Source organism: Epinephelus lanceolatus, chromosome 11, assembly GCF_041903045.1.
Source record: "Epinephelus lanceolatus isolate andai-2023 chromosome 11, ASM4190304v1, whole genome shotgun sequence".
NCBI lineage: Eukaryota > Metazoa > Chordata > Actinopteri > Perciformes > Serranidae > Epinephelus > Epinephelus lanceolatus.
Window position 1 is genome coordinate 5,565,577 of NC_135744.1, and position 23,174 is coordinate 5,588,750.

Genomic DNA, 23,174 nt, shown 5'->3' on the forward strand with positions numbered 1-23,174 from the left:
ATGTTGTCTGCCTCCGCGAAGTGCATTAAAACCGACCGGATTCGGCAACTTTTGGTGAAAGTTTTGTACTCACCCAGGCTTAGTGGACTGAACCGAGGCATAAAACTCGCGTAAAATGTCATTAAGCATGACTGACGAGTGTGTATTCAAATCTGTGTTCTTTTGTTTTTGGCAGAGAAAGTCTGTCAGTATAGTAGTAGTACGTACAGTATAGTACAGTACACCATTTTGTTGTCTTTTTTGTATTTATCTCATCTTTCTCCTCCTCTATCACTTGAAGCTCTTCAGGTGTCAGTTCCTTGTGCCGTTTTTCGCTTGATGATTTTCTTTCCTTCTCCATTTCTTTTTCTTCAGCGGCATCCCATTCCTCAAAATCCTTGTAGCTACTCTCCAAATAAGTTAAAAGAAATGTTAAAATCAGCCATTTCTGTTTGTTTTTTCCCTCGGAAGTTGTTTGACAGCTGCAGTGTTGCAGGGCAGCGTCCCTAGCAACGCTGGGCTACATAGCAACGAATGCCGCGACTGACCAATCAGAATACAGCACTTAATAGAGCCGTGTAATAAATTACTTTATTATGCTGTGGCAGTAACAAAGTAATATAATGCATTACAATAGGATTTCAGGTTATATCATTACATTTACAATGTCTGGTAACACGTTACCACCCAAAATAAACTGTATTGTTTCACTCATCCACACTGATCCACATTGCCCCACTCACGCCAGTGCGCCACCAGAAAAAAAATAACATCCAACGGTTGCCATGTGTTGTGATATCATTATATGCTACATTATAGAGGGGTGCCTGTGATCAGCACATCTGGATCATGCCGTACTATGTGTTATCATGTTCACTGTGTTTCCATTGATACAACTGCAACATCTGCAATGCATGCCCTTCTGCTTTTGTGTCCTAAGGCTACCTGAAAGCAGCAGGGACAAAGAGCTGGCATCTGGTTTGTTTTTTATTTTGTCCCGGTGATCGGCACATCTGGGTGATGTTAGTATATGTTGGATGTGTTTCCATTCACATTTCCTACAACTGCAGAGCAACGCTTGCACACAGTCCCGTTCCTCTGCACAAGTGTCTCTCCGGTTCATGTTGTAGCTGACCAGCACACCAGGAACTGGCAGGGGGTCTTCCAGCTTCGGTGTATTAATTGACTCGCACGCCATTCCGTTTGTTGTGCTAACCTCAATATTTGTTTATTGTGTTTCATATCGACAAATATTTATCCATATCTCATGATTATCAGAGTTTGATCCTCTGCCTGAGCCTCCCTGTGTCCAAGGATATTCATTTATTTTAAAAGGTCTAGGTTATTTAATTGTTCTATATCATCACACTATTATTAATATAAGCAGGGGATTTTGATAAAAAGTAGTAACCACTGAATATGAGTGCATGAATGGGTCAGACCTGTGCAGCACTGGATTTGAAATGAACTGTAATAAACTATTAATATGTAATATATTGCATTTTGAGAGTAACTTGTGCAACACTGCAAATATACACTAACAACATTACATATCTAATATCCTACTTGTATAACTATAACTTGGATAATACAATAGTATAACACATTTGGTATTTAGAATAATTCCCCATTTAGTATGTTTCATTTTTCAAAATGACTTACCCTGTGTTTTAAATGGTCCTCCAGGCTCCCTCTCCCTTCACCATCAATGCAAAATCAGCTGAGCTGTAACATATTATAAACAGGTGTAGTCACAGAATCACAAAGCCTGCATCACAACCGGTCTTTTCTGCTGTAACTCCACTGTGCTGATAGCATGTGCTGCTTTCTTCTAGGAACTACTGAGAGGCTTCACAATCCAACATTGCTGTAAAAAAAAATGATCCACTGGGGTGAACGGAGAGGACTCTCTATTCATGTTTTCTGGACCAGTCGATCACACTACAGACTGATTGGCTGTTGAAACAGGTGACATGCTTTATGTTCTAAAACCAGCTGCTGGCGATTTAACCAGCTGAGTTGCAGGTGACACCATCAGCCGGCTTGAATCAAGCTCAGAACAGCCAGTTCACACTACTGCAACTTTTCTCTACAATGTTCTTAAACGGTTTTGTCTACTTGTGAATCATTGGTCTGAACAGGGCTTTAGACTTTAGTGCAGCATTTCATACAGTCTACCACACTAGTTCAGTGGTGTTCATTATGTCTTTAGTTTCTGATAATGACTTTAGTTGTTCTTTTATCTCAGACATGTTAGGATGTTACATACCTTGACATGTTTCGGCGGAAACTTCCGCCTTCCTCAGAAGTGGTGGTTGTGACGGTCTTTATCAGCTGATCTGTCAATCAGCCAATATTAGGGACCACCAAGGGTCCCTCACTATAGTCTACCACACTATTCTAATAGACAGACTTAAGAAATGGGTTGGTCTCTCTGGCAGTATTTTAGCACGGTTTCAGTCATATTTAACTGACAGACAGATTTCTGTCAGCCTGTGTGCTAATGTATAGCAGGCTCATGGTATTGAATGGTATTCCAACATATTCTCATCCCAAGTCATCAATTATCGCCTTTTTGTAGTGAACTTTCACATCTACATAATATGCACTAGGTATCCTCCTATGTCTGCTGTTGACGTTCTGGGTCAGCTAGCAAATTTATGCTTGTTACAGGCATTGTGTCTTTGGACAAGACACTTTTCACAGGAAATATAGAGTTTCTGCTCATTCGATGCACACCGTCCTATAAAAACACCATATTTACATTTATTTCCTTGTGTAACAACAGCACGTGGTTAAGTCTAGAAAAAAACACCATGGTTTGTCTCAACATTCACGTAGGAAGTTTACCACAGCCTCCCAGTAAAAAGTCTGGGGTCTGATGGATCCATTCACCTTTACCCCCACCTGCCCTATAGAGACTGTCCAGCAATTCATATTGGGTTGCTACTGGCGGTGTTTCAAACTGACGCCGTCTGGTAGTGTTATAAACTGAAAAACCAAGCAGCAACCTCCAAGGATGAAAAATGAAACCAATGCCCAAGAGCCAAAAACTGCAGTTCATTAATTGGCCACTTGAGGTTGGCTCCACAGCAGAGTTAATCTCCATAGACTCCCATGTTAAAATGTTCAACTTTACCCCTGAAATAACAGCCTGGTACAAAAAACAGCTTTGTTCTCTATAGCTAATTTCAACATCAATGACAACTGTGTGGGGGTGAATTTTTGTATAAGTCACCTGTTTCCATTTCATTGTGGCCCAAAGTTTCACATATTTAATGACGGGCAGCCTTGAGTGTCAGGCTGTCTGCAGATAATGTCCTCAGCTTCTCACTCAAATCCACCCCTCACTCCTCCACAGCTCAAGCCTCTCATCAAAATTTGGTCACTTCTGGCTCCAAAGTCCACAAACCAATGGGTGACTTCACGGTATCTTCGTCCATTATTTTTACAGTCTACGGTAAAAACTTTTGAAAGCTTAATGAGAAAAAAAACTGAGATTCATTCAACTGGACCCAAAGCATCAAGAGAAAAACTGCACTCAGTGTTTGGTGGCCTTTGCAAACACATTTAAATTTTAACAAGGTCATTAAAACATCCCTTTTGCATCTTCGGATCATTACTTACGTTAAACCTTTTCTAATCCAGAAAGATGCTCAAAGACTGACTGATGCTTTCGTTACCAGACGTTTAGACTATTGCAATTCCCTTTTCACCTGATGACCCGAAAGAAAACTACAGCGATACCTGCTAGTGTTGAGTAAAAGAAGAGAAATGGATCATATTCCAACTGCAAAAGTCATTACACTGGCTACCTGTATCTTTTAGAATTGATTTTAAAGTTCTTTTCCTTGTTTATAAAGCTTTAAATGACCTCCCCCCTCTGTACATCAGAGATTTTCTTTCATTTTATATTCCAACCAGATCACTCAAGTCCTTCACTGCTTTACTTTTAAATGTCCCTTATGATTCCCATAAAAGTCCTGGTAAGAGTGCTTTCTGTTTTTAGTCCTATCGTCTAATCTGGCTTTTTAATTTAAGTTTTGATTGTTAGTTTTTACCTTAATTTATTTCTGCTGTTTATTCTTATGTTACTTCATTGATTTATTTTCTTTTTATTGATTCATATCTTTTTATTTTTGAGGCTTATAATATCTTTTTTTATATATAATATATATTATATATAATATATAATATTTACTTTCACCCTGGAGGCTGGTGTTCGCTCTCGTTATGAATGTCGAGCCACATCATGATGTTTTTTTCCTAAACCTAACTATGTGCTTTTGTTGACATCCTGCTGTTGGTTGTGGCATCCTGGAACATCAACAGCAGACACAGAAGGATACCTAGTGCGTTACTGTATATGTAGACGTCAAAAGGCGACTGACAAAGAAGTGAAATGTGACAACTTTGGAATGAGAACGTGTTGCCTCCCCTTGTGCCACTAGTACAACTTTTTTTTTCACATATACAGTAGAACTTCCTCTACCCTTGAGAGGTATAATGTTTACCATGTTTACTATTTTAGTTAATTATGTCAACATGCTAACATTTGATTATTAGCACTAAACACAAAGTACAGCTAAGGCTGATGGGACATTAGTTTTGCAGGTATTTGGTCACAAACAACAAACAGCGTGACCTGATGACGGTGCTAGATGAAAAGAGGGGAGCTCAGAGAACAACACAGTAAGGTGAGGTGCTTGCAGAGCCCAAAGGATACTAATAGACAATACCCATCTCAGCCACAGCCTGTTCACCCAGCTGCCATCTGGCAAGCCATACAGTAGTATCTGCTGCAGTACCACTAGATTACAGAGCAGCTTCTCTCCTCAGGCTGCTAGTTTGCAAACTCATCCTCCATACTCCACCATAAAAAAAGATGTTCTTGTGTTTTGTTGTTTTCCTTCTGTAAGGTAAAAAAGGGACTACAGCTCCATTTCATAGTGCAACCCTGTGTTATATAATGACAAACGAAACTTGAATCTTGAAAAATCAGAGGATCATCAAAGTGATTACGATTCATTTTAGGGTGCTTTCTTATCTAACCTGTTTGGTTCGGTTAAAACGAACTGAGGTCCATTTGTGCGGTTAGTGCAGTTCATTTGGAGTGGTGTGAAAGCCATCAATCGAAACCTGGTGTGGATCAAACATCCGAATCAAGACCACTTGAAAAGGTGGGTCTCAGTCCGCTTCCAAACGGACTCTGGTTTAATCCATTTGTGAAGAAAACTAACAAACTACAGGATTTTATGATAGCAGAGATGTGATTACAGCAGTAGCTAAACCAATAATAAATCCATCTGCTGATTGGTAAATCTGTCCACAATCTCATAATGGTTACATGAAACCATAGTAAAACATATGCATATCAGTGTGGGTATTTTCCCTAATTAAAAAGCTGTTAAAACTGCTATCATTGTATCTGACTGATTACTTTGTCTGTTATTAATGTCTATTAAAGTATGTGACAGTGATAACACAAGACGCCTTCTTTTCATCCTGTCTCTGTGTTAGTCATCATTCATGACATGCTTTTGATATGCAGTCTAATAATAGCCTCCTATTGATGCTTACCATCAGTTATTTGTCTTTGAGCTCTTTGTGAAACCAAAGAACATAAATATAAACACTTTAGAAGCATTTAAGTGCAGAATAAACTTCTGTCAGTCACCTGAATTTGATTTCCCCACGTGGGCCCTGATGATGCAGGATGACACACAACTGTCCAATCACCGAGTTACCTATCAGTCGCTAGAACTTCATGTTTACTCTTCTTGGTTTGTTTGCAACAAACTCAGTGTGAACAGGAACTAAACCAAAACTAAAATGCAACAATGCATCCTTTATTCCTTCTGGAGCGACAAAATGAAACCGACTACAGGTGTGAAGGCACCCTTTAACATCTGCCCCACCTTTCATGGCAATCCATCCAATAGTTGTCGAGTCATTTCAATCAAAACCACAAGTTTTGCCATGCTGGTGGAACCATAGGAAAGTCAGGGGCCATCTCAATGGCCATGCTTGGGGAAGAAGTTGTTAAAGGATCAGCTCATGTGTTGATCATTGGGGTGTCAGCACGTGAGAAGATTTCTCAGCCTACTGTAAATGAAATCAACCAAAAATACACCAAAAGAGGTGATTATTTAGTTTTTCAGACATAAAACATAATTTCTACATTTCTACACAGTCCATTAACTTGAACCTGTACACTGATGAAGCACCACTACACTTTTAAAGTTTAATATACACATTCTGGTAGTTAACATTACTGAGGACAGCATGATTCTTCTGCAAATAATTTTTCTGAATTTTCTGAAGGCACATGTAACATCTGACAGTGTCTAGGTACAGTACTGTACTTAAGCCAATAAAACACATGCAAGCCCATTTTCACTGTGTGGCAAATGACAGTGAGTGCCCCATTTATTGTTTTTCAAACATGTAAACATACAAGACGGTGACTTCAAAACAATCACATACAAGACGTGTCAACCAATAAAATATAAAATATCATATTTATTTTTATATACTGTATACCCAAACAAATAAACATTGCAAGTTTGCAAAAGCCGGAATGCTCAAGAACATCAATATTTTTTAAATATATATTATAGATATATAAGGTAGCTTTCATATACATAGATTCAATATGGACTTATTCACTGTTTGATTCTTCTCTACACAGTCTCTCCTGGCACATTGCACATAACCTCAGGAATCATGTTCATAAGAATTCAGTTTAATTATTGGTCAAGGATGAGCTATCCCCTGCAGCTTAATGTCTTAACCTGGCTTGAAGTCATAGATCAGTGCTTGTAGGCCTGGTTTACACCTGTAAGCATGATTGTGTGTCAACTGCAAGAGTGGTGCATTTAAAACACCAGTATGTGGGAGGTCAACACAGCTTCTGTAATGGTCAACTGATAACCCACAGCCCCACAGCTGCAGCTAAAGATGCTCCAAGTACTGATCACCAATACATATAGGTTACTGTATACTTAGACTCCAGTGTAAAATCAGGAATTTCTCATTTTGGCAAATACCATGGCACAAAAACACAAATTAATATCTGCACTGATCTGGCAGTATTTCAGAATTTCTAGCCAAGACAAGACTCAATGTTTGTTCATTCATTCATTTTCCATAACCGTTTATCCTGTTAGCAGTCACGCAGGAGCTGAAGCCTATCCCAGCTGACAGTGGACGAGAGGCGGGCTACGCCCTGGACAGATTGCCAGACTATCACAGGGTTGACATATAGAGAAAGACAAGCATTCACGCTTACATTCATACTTATGAACAATTTAGAGTCACCAATTAACTTAGCCTGCATGTCTTGGGATTGTGGGCGGAAGCCGGAGTACCTGGAGAAAACTCATGCTGACAAGGGGAGACCATACAAACTTCGCATTGAAGGGCTCCCCCACTCCAGGGTTCGAACCCCCCCACCCTGGGTTCAGACCAGGAACCTTCATAAGAGCTATATCGTAGGCAACTGGACTTGCTCAAGCAAGGCCCTGGTTGCATCTTCACTGACATGCAACCAGGAATCTTCTTGCTGTGAGGCAACAATGCAAGAGACGGTATGGTGGTGCAACAAGACTCAATGTTGTGAACAGAATTTTCTTGTGCTCTGAATACCACCAACCTAGGGAAGATTTTGTATGTTTTGTATAGAGCTTCAAAAGACTATGCAACAAAGTCAGCAAGAAGGCTGAACAGATAATGGGACAGCTTAAAAAGTGCACTTCATTTAGTCGTGGGGCAATGGTGGGAACCTCGGTTACGTGGTGTGCAGGTGGTAAGCATGACACTGAATCTCTATCAGCTGATAACCAAACAGCAGCAGCTACAGACTCTCCTTAGCAGCTAACACAGTAGTACAATAACATAAACAACCCCTGAGCCAAAGAACATGCTGCTGTGCAACGACAGACTCTCTTCAGCAGCTAAGCCAGCAGTACAAACACCCCTGAACCAGGGAATGAGAGACACTGTGTAGCTATTGTCTCTTGTTCAGCAGCTAACAGCAGCTAGCATTAGCACAAAGCGCACACCCACAGCAGTGAGCTCTAACTGCCGGCAGGCCAGGTACATGATTCAGCCATAACGACTTCAAGGTACGATGGCTGTTCAGCTTGTGTTGATATGACTGTGGCATTTATTTATTCATGTATTTATTAGACTGAAAGAGCTCTGAGAGCTCTTAACCAGACTTTAATGAGCCCTTGTCAGCCAGACAGTGATTCCTGCTTTGTACAAAGACAACAAAAGCCCAAATTGTGTTAGTTTTCATACATTTAACTGAACTGTGACCACTGTAGTGTATCGAATCGAGCCGTAAATTTATTGAGCCATTGCACCACTAGTCCATATTATTTACCATGCTTATTTTGTTTACTTGCTGCACAGAGCCATCGATATATAGGTGCCCCTATAGTGTGCTAAGTTAAAATGGAGTGGAAACCACACCCAACCTTTGGTCAGGTTTGTGTATGTGGTGTTCACACTGCTGGATAAACAGGTGATCTCCAAATTGGCCAATACTCTTTGCTTTGTCTCCCTAGTTTGCATGGAAGCATCTCTAGCTGCAGCCCAGTTACATGTGCAAAATATAATTCAAAAATCAGCCGTTACTCTTTGATGCTTTGTGAATTCAGGTCCAGACCTCAACAGTCAAAGTAAAGGCAGTTTTAGAATGAATACACTCTTATGGTCCCCTCGCTGCCTTGTTTGCTACATCCTACTGAGGTAGACAGATGCATACTGCAGTAGTCACCTTGCCAACCCCACGCTCCCTGATGAGGCAATATTTATCTACACTAAACAAGCAGCAAAAACCTTTGTAGTGCACATTAGCATTAAATAATAAGTACATGTTTCTTGGATGTTGCAGCTCTGCGATACTTAAGCTAATGTTCCAATATTTCTACACAATACATTTGTCATATTGTGCATCATCGTTCTTTTAAGACTTAACAAGGGTCTAATGAAAAATCAGTTCAATAGAGCTGAAAAGGCTGCAAAAATATACCAGATTCTTGCACACATCCATGCTTTATGACAGAGAGAATTGGTCACCTTTCTTGTTGCCTTGCTGGCTGTAACACTTGTTAATTATATCATTAGTCAATACAAATCTGAAACACTGAGTGTAGTTACAATGTTTCTCTGTTGTTGAATTTCAAGGAACAACCAATAGCAGTTTCAAGGCACTCCACCAGGGAGCCTGCTGAGAGGAAGTCCAGCTCCACCTCAATGAATTTAATGTAAATGGCATAACGTTGAGCTGAGTCTTCACCTCCCTCACCGTTCTGATTTGTGACAGCACCCCGGCAGTTCTCCTGCAGGAAACGCGTCACAGCAGAGGGTTCCCCGTGGACATGGTGTTTGCCAGAGCCCTGGAAGTGCTGGAAGAGACTCTGCTGTATGGTCCTATCCTCAGCTATGCCTAGGTAGCAGTAAGTGACTTTAGCCCCAGTCCTGTCACATGTCTCTGCACCGTCTCCATCAGCCTGACTTTGTTCCCCATTCTCTGACTCGCACTGAGGTAAGCTATGGTCTTCACCATCACCCTGTGCAGAGGTGTGAGTGGTGTCATGAGAGGATGACGACACTGCCTCGTAGCCAATAGCGTAGAGTCCATACGCCTTGGGGATTTCCCCAGGCAGGAGGTAGTGGGATGTGCCTTTGCTGCAGCCTGCTGGCCTGGACTGGGATACAGGGATCCAGTCCACCTCCATGTGCAGCTCCAAGCAGCGCGCCTCGCTGATAGTAATGTCCAGGAACTTGTAGTAAACATTCTTCCAGTTCATCTTCTGAACTTTGGTCATAATAATGCGACCCTCTGGCTTTTCTGGGTTGAAGTACTCACGAAGCCTCTTGCCCAGAGGCACCTGCGAGCTGATTTCGGCGTAATGATAACGCACGTCCTCGCGCCAGCGTGTGTTGTAGCCCACGCCAAAGATGGCTAGTTTGTTGGAGAGGTGCAGCCGTGAGAACTCAGTCCATGTTTGGAAGTGCTCCCATTTCAGCTGCACTGACTCAAGGATACGCATCACAGTCTGCATCATGTCCCTTTTTCTGCAGAGAACCCAAGATACATAATAATGACAAACTAAACAAACACTGGAGTACATTCCATTCAGAGTAATGTCAGACACATAGTGTGGGCTTTTATATAGGGATGCACAATATGGATTTTTTTCAGCCGATACTAATAACCAATAATTACCTACTTCTCATGGCTGATACCAATAAGATAACCCAATCATTTCACAGTTTTGTATTTGAAATAGAAGTTCATAACCTGTAGTTAATGCAAGACTGAGGGTAAGAAAGGCTAAGATGTAGTGAGCAAAGGTGGATGATTTAATATTCTATAGCCCTGACCTAACCATATCTAAAGCCGCTTTTCCACTGCACAAAAACATCTGCCAGCATCTGGCTTTTCAATTTAATGCGAAAGGTTACAATTGGCATTCACACCTGGGTCAAATGACTTTGCAGTAGTCACGGGTATTAATAACAGACTGTATATAAAGATGGACAACATATCTCCACTTACCCCCACTCAACAGAAGTGAAGCTAAAAAATCCCGGATACGGCCGCTGCCATCTTGCTCTGGTAAAGTCGTTCCAAGAAAGAGTCTAAGCAGTAGTGATCTCCGCCGGTAGCAAGTTTGCCGCCCATACATCCATCTGACCAATTGCAAGCAGCCCCCCTGAATGAGAGCCCACGGATTGGCTCACAATCATGTTGTAAAAGCCCAGTATTATAGCATTAAACAACTAATTAAAACCAAACTTATTAAACAAAAAAACACTTGAACATACAGCAGCGTGACAAAAACTACCTTAAATCCATCTTTGAGAAAAATTTATTTGATGTATACTTTGAGTTTTTAGTTTGGCCTATGTCCCATCCACTAACGTGGAGAAGGTGGGCTTTATGACCTATACTGCAGCCAGCCACCAGGGGTTGATCCAGATGTTTTTGCTTCACTTCTGGGGAACTGTTATGTCACCCATCTTTATATATACAGTCTATGGTATTTATTGGTTCTGGCTATGATTGGCATTGATGGAAATACAACAACCCAGGTCAATGCGCTAATCTTATACCCTTTACCAGCACGATGCAGTGACACACCACTATAAAATACTATCCATCTCCGCACAAGCAGTGATCAAACATCATTCCAAATTAGTCTGCACTAGTCTATAGCCTTTTATTAGCAAATTTAACAATATTTTAAAAAAAAACCTGTATACCTGTGCTAATTTTGGTGGACAGGGGGTATAACTGACATTACTATTGCTAACACAACAAAAACAGCTCTGACTCTTTAAACTCTCAATTTTTTTCTTTTTTGCCAAGTACATAAAAAAACTTGACAAACATACTTTGTCTTTTATACAGCATTTTGACCAAGATTTCAAAATAAATGCTTTGACATATTCTGTTAAATCAGTCAACGTGTTATGCACAAGTAATTAAAGTAAGTGCATCTCTCGAAACAAAGATAAAAGCTTTGTGTTTCCCACACATTGATTTATTTGTGATGGCCAGCCATTATATCAATACTGACCTTCCAAATTTAGATTTTACAGGTGTTTTTTTTTTATTATTATCTAAAATGGATAACTTTTGCTGTGCTAGCCCGAGCTAACCGCTGTCTTTCAGCGCTGAATATAACCAGGGATCAGACCCCTGGCACAATCGTGCTGTCTTCCTCTAAATCTGTGAAAAACATCCACACTAGTGACATCATGATGGCTCTCTAGTTAGCATGCTGCACTTGCTCTCCTTAAATTTCCCATTATCTGCCTATAATCTATTGGCCAGAAATATATCGTGCATCCCTAATTTTCAAGCATCATTAGGCTAATTCAGCACTTACAACACAAAGCTTTATATCAAACATATTCATTTTATAAAGATAAAGTGAAGTCAGCGTTGGTTTTAGTTCACTTACTGGGTTTGTTCTGACAGCTCTATTTGAATCTGTAGAGCTCTGTTTTTAGGCACCTGGATTTCTTCTGGAGAAAAAAAACAAACATGTTAGTCTAAACCCACTGTTTTGTGTCTGTCATTGCTATCTGTGCCCTCCTTACTAACACACACTCACCAGTCTCCATGTCTCCCTCCTGGAAGGCCGAGTCCAGCACCTGGTTGCACCAGTCCTCCTGAGAGAAGTCTTCCATGGTGCTGCCATCAGACTCCATCTCCTGATACAGCCCACTGCTGTTGATCAGGACCGGGGCACAACTCTGGGAGTCCCAGCCTCCCTGACCAAACACCTTCTCCAGCTGCTCTATAGTGTAGCTGCTCTTCCTTTTGCCAATGCCATGCTCCTTCACACGGCTGTAGCAGCGCCGCAGCGTCTGTATGTGGTGGTAGGATAAATAAAGAATTCACTCAGCTGTTGTTCTAGTAACTGTAAACTTTGTTGGGACTGTTCTACAGTATGGTGACTGCAATAAAAGTTGGGATGCACCAATCTGACTAAGACTGACCGTATTACGCAGAGGTACTGGCACAGTTCTCAACATGGAGGTGGCTTAGCTGGCGGCTAACAGTGCTAATGCCATAAACAGTGCATCGGCATCAGTGCTGACAGAGCTAATGGTGTTAGCCAGGGGGACCCAGGAGTGGGCGCTACGCTTCCATGAAAGCACCATCATGTTATCAGCAGTACCTGAGCACAATGCAAAGCAGTGATAATGATGTGTTTGACCGAATTGGCTTAACACAACAAACCAAAGAGAAACATGGATGATAATCCACCAAGGGAGATTAACTTCATTCTCTGCTCTAGGCGTCATTACTCCACCATATCTTTACATACAGTAGCAAATAGTGGTTTGCTGTTTTATTAATGCTCTAATTGTCACATACAGAACCTTTAAAGTGCAAGAGATTTTTGCAATTCATAAGTCAAATAACCTCAACATGGTAAAACACCATGAAAAATTACAAAGACTTTAATAAACCAAAAAAAAAATTGAACCTTGGAGTTCTAGTTTACCATTCAAGAGTCGAATTGCCTGAAGGAATGTGCTTCTTTTAAACTGCTCAGACTTGAAACAGAGTTGTCTGAACCTCCTCTCAAAGGACATTTCCTCAAAGAGAGAAGCTGCTGGGTGAGAATCGTCTCTAACAATATTCACAGCCCTTTGTTGATGCCGAACTTCAGAAATTGAGGAATAGGATGGTAGAGAGTGGCCAGTGGTTTTAGATGCCTTCTTTTACTCTATTTCTCATTTGATTTGATTTGTTTTAGTAGTGGTCAGACTACCAAACCAAAGTTTGATTAAGTTAGCATACTCTCTACAGCAGATGTGCAAAACCAGACCACAGCTTGCACAGCTCAGATGTCACAGGAACAAGATGCAAAACACATTTTTGAGTGAAGAAGGACTTTTCTTCAGCTGCCATGTCCTTTAGACACAAAGAGAACTGCAGTGCGGTATCGGCGCTTAGCACTTACAGTATTATCACAGCACCTTGGTGCTGTTTGTCAAATCTGAACCTGGTCACAACACCAGAGGCTGTACTATGAAGCAGGATTTGGAGTTAGCATGGCAACTTCAGGCTTTACTCTGGGTTTTCAGTAATCAGGACACTGGTTCTCTTTTTATCGGGATAAATCAGCGTGGTAACTTGTGCTGAACAGCTAATCTGCTCCTGAGCAGGTTATGTTCGAGGTATCGGATCACAGCCTGTCACTGCCCGACCACTGACTGATCAGATCACTGAAGAAAAAAGTATCCATGGGCAAAAGTCCACTCAGGTAAAGAGAAGCCTATAAAGTGGTACAGGTCAGTAGAATCATTTATTTGTGTGATGAGAAGTGGAAAAATAAGATCTAATATTTTATTAGAAAAATAATAAACACACTGTAAATTAGCTCCTATTATTATAAATGCAATATTTTGGTCAGATAGCCCTCATCAGTCATTAACTACTTTTACATCCTTTACTTCAGTAGCAGAAACAGTCTGGCATTTCTTTAAAGGATTTTATGTGACACATTCTGAGTAGTTTCATCATCATCCAACTAAAGAGCACTAAATACTAAATGTTTATGTCACATATAGCCTAGTGATACATTCATGTAATCTAAGTTTTGGGCTGCCAGTGAATTTTTGGATAGTATTTTAAATGTTTCTACAATTTCCGCTATAAGATTACAGAGTATTTACCAGACCTCCTCACGCACCCTCCGTTCAGCAACCACAAACACCCTCCAAGCCCCCAGAACCAAGCTCCGCACCATGGGTGACCAGGCCTTTTCCTCTGCTGCTCCGAGGCTGTGGAACGCCCTCCCTGACCACCTCAGGGCCCCACAGACTACTGATGTTTTTAAACGAGACCTAAAAACCTATCTTTTCACAAAAGCATTCTACTAAATGTCTTTTATAGGTTCTCCTTTTAACTATTTATCGTTTCTGATCATTTTTAATAATTCTTTTAAATTGTATTAATTCTGTTTCAATTGCTTTTTTTGTTTTTTGGTTTGTTTGTTTTGTTTTTTATTTGTTCTGTAGCACTTTGAGATTGCTAAAATGTAACGTGCAATACAAATAAAATTTATTATTATTATTATTATTAGTATTGTTTACGTCCCACGTCAGCGACATTTTACTGTCTCACAGTACCAGACACTTTCGGCCCTTTCGTTTCTTCTCATATGACATGAAGCGGCCTTCTTCATTCATGGTTCTGATAATTAACACCTCGCCTCTTCCACATGAACATGCTCTTGATCGATAAGAAAACCCAGAGCTGACTGAACTAGTTGATAACCAGCTTTGTAGTACCGTACTTATGTGTGTTAGAGTTGAACATGATGGTGTGTCCACTAACAATTCTGAAGGTATGTTTTACAGCTACAGCCTCGTGTTAACATACATTTGGAGGAAAAAGAAAAAAATGGCATCAGCATCAGCAGTTAAGCTTTGCCATTGCAGCTGGTGCAGTTTTTCACTGTAGAATGAAACACTGAGTCTGTGGTGCTGAGTATATCATGTAGGGATGCACAATATTGGATTTTCTGTCAACATCCAACATGCTGAAATATAACAATTTGGCCTATAACGGTTACGGATATTGATATATCCACTTTTTTCCCCCACCTAATTTTAGTGATCATCAAATGTCTTCTGTAGTGGAATTAACATCATATTATGCATGCATGCTCCCACCACCAGCAAATGGAAACATGAAATACAATACTTTTGACTGAATATAATATTCATTCATTGTGCAAAATAAGAAAAAAACATGCTGGCCGATACTAATGATGTACCGATATTATCAGCATGTTGGCCAATTCATTTTAAAGCAATTACTGGCTGATACCGATGACGTGTTGATATTACCGTGCATCCCTAATTTTATGAGACAGAAACCCAATCTCCTGCGAGACATAATGATTATTTTGTGATTCCTCATTTTTAGCAACCTGTTGACATTCAATTCAATTCATTTTGACAAACATGTCATTTAAAAAACAGACTTACTGTTGCTGAAAAGGTTGCAAATGCATGGAAAGCTCACATCAAAATAGAGTACTGATACAACCTATGGCTGTACTTTCTGATGATGGATATACAAAATATTTGTATCATCTACTTAATTTGTCTGCATGCAGGGAGGTGAATGAATAAATGAATGAATGAATGAATGAAATACAATCTTTACTTAAATGAACATTTCACCCTAACAGAACCTGGGTCTTGGAGGGAGAGATGTGGTTCCAAATAAAACAGAATGTTACCAAAGATACTGGTGATCATCAAATAAAAAAAAATAGCCTATTATCCACTGAGGTAACACATCAATTGCAATATTCCACCACAATTTAGTATATTATGGTCTGAAAACACATGAAATATAATGTCAGTGTATCTGAGTCTTCAACAGGGCTATTAGCTAATGTTGTCAGTGTGTTTAATGTCAGGTCAACAACCTGTGACTGCACTGATTTCTGTCAGCATCTCCCGGCCCTACGTTTCTATAACCTTCATTTGAATCCCCATCAACTACATGACAGCACCTGCTAGCACCTGGAGCTCAAAAACACAGGTGAAGGTTCTGATGATGGAGGGTGGACATGTACAGCCATTAGTGTGCCCTCATAACCTTATTTACCTTCATCCTCTCCCTGCACTGGGATGGAGTCCTTTCATATCCCAGCTCCGACAGGGCTCTGGACACCCGCTCGTACATGGCAGGACCGGGGGCCTTACCGGAGAACACGGTGCCTGCGACCTCCAGCTGCTGCATCCTCGCCTCCGTCAGCCTCTCATTGCCCCAGACCGCAATGAGGGCGTTCGTCTCGGACGGGGTCCACGACATCCCTCGGCAAGCCGTGAAGCTGTTGGAGGAGGATGAGGCCGCCGTCCGGCCCGCGGTCCCTGAGCCCACGTTCAAAGGCGAGAAGCGGTTCGGTGTCGAGGGATTGGAGTGGTATTGATTACTGTCACTCAAATCCTCCGACTCAGGGGATGGCACCTCGGTTTTCGGTATTTTTAACGGCGTCGATATCTCTGGAGAATGCTCCGCGGTACTGGACGCCGCCATGTTGCCTCTGTTGCTAAGGGGAGGGGGAGGAAGGGGTTGACGTTCCGGGGCTTTACGCTGCAAGGCATGGAGAAAAATACGGCGTGGATCCAGGGAGAGACGCAACGGAGCATCCTGTCAGAGTTTGACTCTCAGGTAAACAAATAAACAACAAACAAACAAACACACAAACGTCTCTCGACCTAGTAATATGTGCGCCCTAACAGTGAGACAGAGACGGAGGCGTGCAGTGGGACCGTCTCAGAGAATGTCCCCTCCGCCTGTTTTTGAAAAATAAAATAAATCCTAATTAAATATAGCCTAGGCTACTGTAACCCTGCTACAGATATAAGCCCATAGCATATAATAGTCACTGCTTTTATATGTGAACCAAGTGATGGCACTGCATCTAGGGTGTGCATTTAATCATGTAGTTTTGACTGTCTGAGATCATTCCATGCAGACACAGGAGGTGGGTTTACCTCTTTCACAGATTGTTATCTTACAATGTCCCTTTTTCAGGGGAAGCATGTTAAACTGTCGTTGTGGGAAAATCACAGGTGTTAACTAGTTTTGAAAAGTAACTAAGTACATTTACCCACTGTACTGTATGAGTAGATGCAAAACATAAAATTTGATCCAGTGCTTTACTATAAATTAACCTGTGGTGTATGAAGTACCCTACCTTAAATATGCCACACATTAATTATAGGTAACTTGTTAATATCTGGCAATACAATGTATTATTCAAAGGATTACACTCTGAAAGGACGTGTTTTTCTTACTTTTTATGTAACCTACATTTTTTTGATAGTGTAAAGTCAGTTAATCTGGGAAATTAGAGTAAATGAGACAAATTAGGTTTAACATCTTGGTATCTTTAAATATGAGCAGCCTGTCACCAAACATATTTTTGCATTGTTAATATCAAACAATCACTTTTATTTGTTTTGGGATGATTAGGATGGACAGAACAAAGAATGAAAAGATCACTTGCAAGGTAAGCCACATGACATCTTAATTTTCACCTTTTGAATACTGCAGCTGAAACAATAAGAGTATAACAACAAAAAATAGTTGTAGGACGTTGTGCTTTATTAAATCTTTGACTTACAATCAAAATATTTTCACAATGCACTGAAGTGTTTATTGGAAAGTGTTTTGAGTGAGTAGTTAGCGCATTCAGGTGAAGTGTGACAACAAGTCAAATCAGCATGTCTTTGGGCTACCAGGTACCATAAAATCATGAGTTATACTATTGTATGCTGCCCTGAAATATCAAAGACATTTTTAGTCTTTATGTCGTTCCAAAAATATTGAAGATGATGTGGTCAGTCCATGTGAGCCACAACAGAAAAGCATGGCAGAAAAGTTGGACAATATTTTTTATCAAATAGCCGCAGGTTACATAAATGTTTTAATTCAATAACGAGTAATCTGATATATGGATCTAATCATTTAAAAACACACCTGGGCCCAAACAGCTATAGAAGCGTTATGATGTTTAGCTATGAAAAATTGAATTATGTTGCTGTTTTTACACATTTTACCCCAAAATAAGTTACAAAGGGCCACCAAAGCACTTAAATGCTAGGATGTAATTCATTGACAGTTTGTCTGTTATTGACTTTTAAAACATTAGGCACAATGATTTTGTAAGAGTGATGTTAATATTTGGTGACACTAAAGTCTATGAGTACATTTTATTGAATATTTCTCTTTTCAGTGTTACACTTTGTACACAGCAGTACCTGACTGTACCAGCCTCTTTTCCTCCCTGGTTATAAGTTGATATGGAAAGGAATACACCTAAGATCTACTTGCGGTCAGAAACTCGATTTAATATACATGGCGAGACATGTCATGCTTGACTCACAGTCTGCTCTCTGCAGAGCCCAGAGGATCTGCCCCCACGGAGTCGCAGAGCGCTGTTTTTTCAAAGTTTATTAATATTAAATGTGTTGAGTGTCCACATTGCACCAAATTCAACAAGGTTCATCCTTGTGTCCCCACCAATACGCCCACCAAGTGTCAAGTACACTGGATGAACGGTTCCAAAGATATGCAAAGGACACTCAGAAAGACAAACAGAGATTCCTTGCTTTATAGTTAGATAACATTTTAAATGGTATTACTACTTCTAGTTTAGGATCTGAACACTAGTAACAATGACAATGGCTCTGCTTATTAAAATGTCCTTGTAAGCCACAACAGTCACTCTGTACACTCTATAGTACGAGCAGTAGCTTAAATTGATCAGACACTTATGGATCATTGTTACTTTACATCATCTCTTACTGATGTAGGTAACAAAACTATAATTTTAGCATCTATGAAATAAGAAGAATGGCATTGTGGGATCTAAGTTTAACATGTTACTATTCTAACGTTTGTTTTATTTGTTTTGAAAGATGTCAAATTACAAAAAAAAGGTCACTAGAGTAGAATCTGTATCACTCAGTGATGTGTTGTCCAACAAGTCACTGTCATCACCGGGCAGTGAATGAGACCTTTTATTGGATTTTGAGTGTATAATTGGTCATTTGATGGCCCGATTGATGGATTGTGCCATTGTTTACTTCATCTTTTCATGACAATGTTTGATTGGCTTCCCTCAGGGATTACTAGTCGTTCCAGCCTGCTCTGCCATCTGTCTGCTGTTTGGCTGTGTCTGTGTATGAGTGGTCAATGAGGTCCTGACCTGGCCAAAGGGACAGTAGGATCCTTTCTGGGTGAGGTAGCTGTCCAATATAAGTCAAAGACAGGAAACAGTGGACAGTCTAACCTTTACATGTCAAAACTGCAGCTGTCAATGAGTTGTCATGTCTGCTGTCAGGAAGAGAGTTGGGATTGAAATCAAATGATAATTCAGATGATATTCAATATTTTTCTTATTGCCAATGCCAAAGTCCCCTGAAAGACCAAAACCAACAATGAATGTATCTACTAACTAGTGTGTGTGTGTGTGTGTGTGTGTGTGTGTGTGTGTGTGTGTATCCAGAGCCTCATATATCCTATACCTCTGTGCCAAAAAGCTCCATTGTCATTGAGCCACACTGCTGCACTTCATGACATGCTGTCTCATTATCAAGAACACACACACTGTAGTTGTAGGTAAAAACTACAGTGTTCAGCTGTTTTATTTTAATTATCTATCTTTTATTATACACAGGACATGGAAAAGTAGTCTGAGTGTTATTGATTGAGATTGAAATATCTCAACAAGTTTGCGTTGAATTGTATGAGATTTCTGCTGATTAAGTCATCCTTTGTCTTTACCTTTAATGCCACCATGAGATTGACATTTTTGGTTTGTCTTGAAATACTACAACTATTGTACTGGGTAGACTGTGGTGACATTATGCACAGATATTCATGGTGCCCAGAAGATACATTTTCCAACTTTGGTGATCACTCAGCGTTTCCTGAAGCAGCAGGTAAAAGTTGTCATTTGATTAAATATCTTGATATCTACCACATGGATTGGCACAAAATTTGGTATGGTTACTCATTGTTCCCAGAGGATGAATCTTATAGACTAAAGTGATTCTTTCTCGTGCCATTATGAGGTTGATATTTTTGGCTCAGAGTAGAATATCTCAATGGCTAACTGAGCATGCTGACATAAAAGATGTTAAAAATGGCAAACATTAGCCTACTTTCTAAATGTCAGCAGGCTGGTTCTGTCATTACGAGCAGGTTGCATGCTAATGTTAGCATTAAGCTCAAAGTACTAGCTGTGTGATGAGAGCCTTACAGAGCTGCTGGTGTGGCTGTAAAATGAAAATCTGCAATTTATTCGTGAAAGACTTAAAATGAAAAAGACTAACACATTGTTTTTGGTTTGTTTGTTTTTCTTTACAATGATAACACGGCAGTATAACACTGCCATGAAGTAGCCAATATTAGCCTTTTAAACACAATGACAATGTAGGGCAAGACATTTTTAGAAATTTGCAAAAAAAAAAAAAAAAAACACTTTGCAGGAAGCATAGATGGGGTTAGATGCAACAATAAGATTTTGGTATTGGAAGTGCTCTGATTTCCATTTGTAGTCTGTTTAGTATTGACCAATCCGTTTGAAAGGCAGCTAAACAGTCAGTGTGGAGAGGCAGAATGCACTGGCTGAAATGCAATGTCAAACCCAACAACTATTGTCTGACGCCAAGTTAGCTTTATATAAGCTTTCTGAAAATGTAACTGCATTCATATGCAAATATCTGTTTATAATGATTAGGGAAAATGACCGGCGCATGGAAGATAAAGTCTTGGCTTGGATATCCCCTGGCTATGCTGTATCAGCCGAAATATTGGCGCTCGCCCCCAGAGGCTTTATCGTCATCACACCAAAAGCTGATAAGTCCCAAGAATGCTCTCTATATTCTGCACATAGTTAGTTTGTAGTCATTAGGGTTGCAACGGTATGAGATTTTCATGGTACGATAACTGTCTCAGAAAATATTGCCGTTTAATGGTATCATGAAAGTACAGAATTTATATTATTATCAGCCAGAATAACCCTTAAAGGAATGAAAATAGTGGGTTATTTTTGGTTGAACAATTGTTATATTACTATAATTGAAATTTGAAACCGTTTTGTTAATCGAATTACATGTAAAAAGTCTCCCTTTTGAAAATAACTGAAATAAAGGGAAAATTCTCTGTTCAGTTGCATTTTTTTAATATCCTAGGTAAGCAAATGTACACAGTATGATAACTGTCACCTTTTATATTACAGTAAACCTTAAAACCGGTATATCACTGCAACCCGAATAGTCATTGCAGTGAAATCCCATTAAAGATTAATAATAAAGGTTTAATCTGAGAGTGAATGCAGCCCTCCATTACATCATAAAACTGTGTGCACACCACTAATCAGCAAGTGACTCTACAAATCAAATGAAAGTTTGGATAATAACTTTAATAATTAGCAATGTAGATCAATTCAAGTGTGAGCTGCTGAAAACTTGTCTGATCACTTATGTGGTTTTCCTTAGCACTCCCCTGTCAATTTTGTGTTTCATGAAAGTCATGAAAAATAATTTCATTTCATCCAAATGTTCAGTGCACAATCACCTCTTTAAGATGGCTTATTTGTCCACAATTATTTAATGCTTATATTAGCTGAGATCTCATTGAGAAATACTGAACATATTAGAAGAGTGTGTCTTGTCTTGACTGGCGCATAAATCTGCAGGGTCAAGTCTTCTGTGATCTCATTTGTGTTTTAATATTCCTGAAAGCACATCTGAACAAAATAGTGAGGATCTGTGTTAATCTATGTACCATCAAGAGATGGCCGTTATATTCTGGGGACATGTACAGACATAACTTAAAGTTAATGAGATGGGACTTTATTTGCACATGTTCAAGACACTGGCTTCACCTTTTAGTACCGCCAGCTTTGCTGACGCCTCATGAATTTGAAGTTTGAGAATAGCTTTTTTTTGTAATTAGAGAATGGTTGTGACATAATCCTGGGCTTATCATCAGAGGGATGAAGTGTTTTTTTTTTTTTCCAAACTGTAATTGATTGCTGAGAGATTGAATTTGACTGAGATGGAGGGAGGATATCACTGTGAACCACAATGTTCTGTGTTTGCTGAATGATGATTTTCTGTTGGTGGACTGTACACTTAATAGTGTTTGTGTTGTTGTCTAGTTGTCTGCAACTAGGATTGGCCGATTGGAGGAATATCTCAGCTAGTGCTGATTGGCTGAGTACATTGAAGGTTGGTTTTTAAGGGTTATTTTCAAAGCTCATTTATACTCCCTCTACATACAAAATTAGATACGTCTATTTCAAACGTCACTGCCCTTTTACTTCCATGCGTCCTTTATAATGGCATAGATACAGCCAATAGATGTCACTAGAGGGTGGAGTCAAAACTTTCACACAACAACAAATGAAGTAACGGTGGAGGAAGTCGTAATATTGTACCTTTTAAAAGAGGCCACATTATAAGAGGCAGTAGTCTGTGAGGCCATTAAATACACTGCAACATGTGGATTGGGAATTTTTTCACTATATTACCAATTCGTTCTGTCTCACCATTTTTAAAATTTCTGTATCTCGCTTGAAACTGGATAGAGGGCTCTGTCATGTCATGTCATTCTAATTTAATAGTCTGCCTCCGAAGAACCATTGAGAGCCACTGCGAAGCAGGCAACTGGCGTAGTGCTAAAATGAAGCCTAATTACTGCCTTAAAGAGGCTGTGGCGCATTCATTTTAAGCTAGCACGGAGTTAGTGGTATCTTTTAAAACTAGACAGCCTAAGGCAGCCATCAGTACCAACCATGTTGGCATGTCTCGTCAGGAAGGGGACTAAATAACTCTCCAAAATTAGGCTAAATTTTGGTGAAGGGACAACGGGCATGGCCAATTTCAAAGGGGTCCCTTGAACTCTTACCTCAAGATACCTAAATGGAAATGGGTTTTATCAGTACCCACTAATCTCCCCTAAACTTGAGACTACTTGTTCCCAGTATATGTTTTGTTCCTTAAAATCAATGTATTTCTTCAAATTAAAGCTACATATTTGTCTTTTTTAAGGAAAAGGACAACCTATCTATTTGAAGAACAATGAATTGCCTCACAAGTACAGATACAGAACAAAG

At 39.9% G+C, this 23,174-nt stretch overlaps 1 protein-coding gene across 1 annotated transcript; it reads right to left on the reverse strand.

The window, feature by feature from the left end:
• Window positions 1–6,378: 6,378 nt before the first annotated feature.
• Window positions 6,379–16,594, reverse strand: msantd2 (Myb/SANT DNA binding domain containing 2). The gene is made up of 4 exons (XM_033610954.2): window positions 16,145–16,594; window positions 12,117–12,372; window positions 11,964–12,027; window positions 6,379–10,068 (listed from the first exon to the last, which is right to left on the reverse strand). Exons 1-4 carry the CDS (start codon window positions 16,574–16,576, stop codon window positions 9,144–9,146), a joined length of 1,677 nt encoding a protein of 558 aa, XP_033466845.1. The 5' UTR covers window positions 16,577–16,594; the 3' UTR covers window positions 6,379–9,143.
• Window positions 16,595–23,174: the final 6,580 nt, after the last annotated feature.

Bases quoted from the DNA above. Each gene is read 5' to 3' on its own strand.
- msantd2 (XM_033610954.2), bottom strand. From the start codon at position 16,576: ATGGCGGCGTCCAGTACCGCGGAGCATTCTCCAGAGATATCGACGCCG. The intron at 12,028-12,116 runs GTGAGTGTGTGT...TTTTTTCTCCAG, and splicing joins GGAGGGAGACATGGAGACTG to AAGAAATCCAGGTGCCTAAA. The intron at 10,069-11,963 runs GTAAGTGAACTA...GGTTCTCTGCAG, and splicing joins GAGCTGTCAGAACAAACCCA to AAAAAGGGACATGATGCAGA.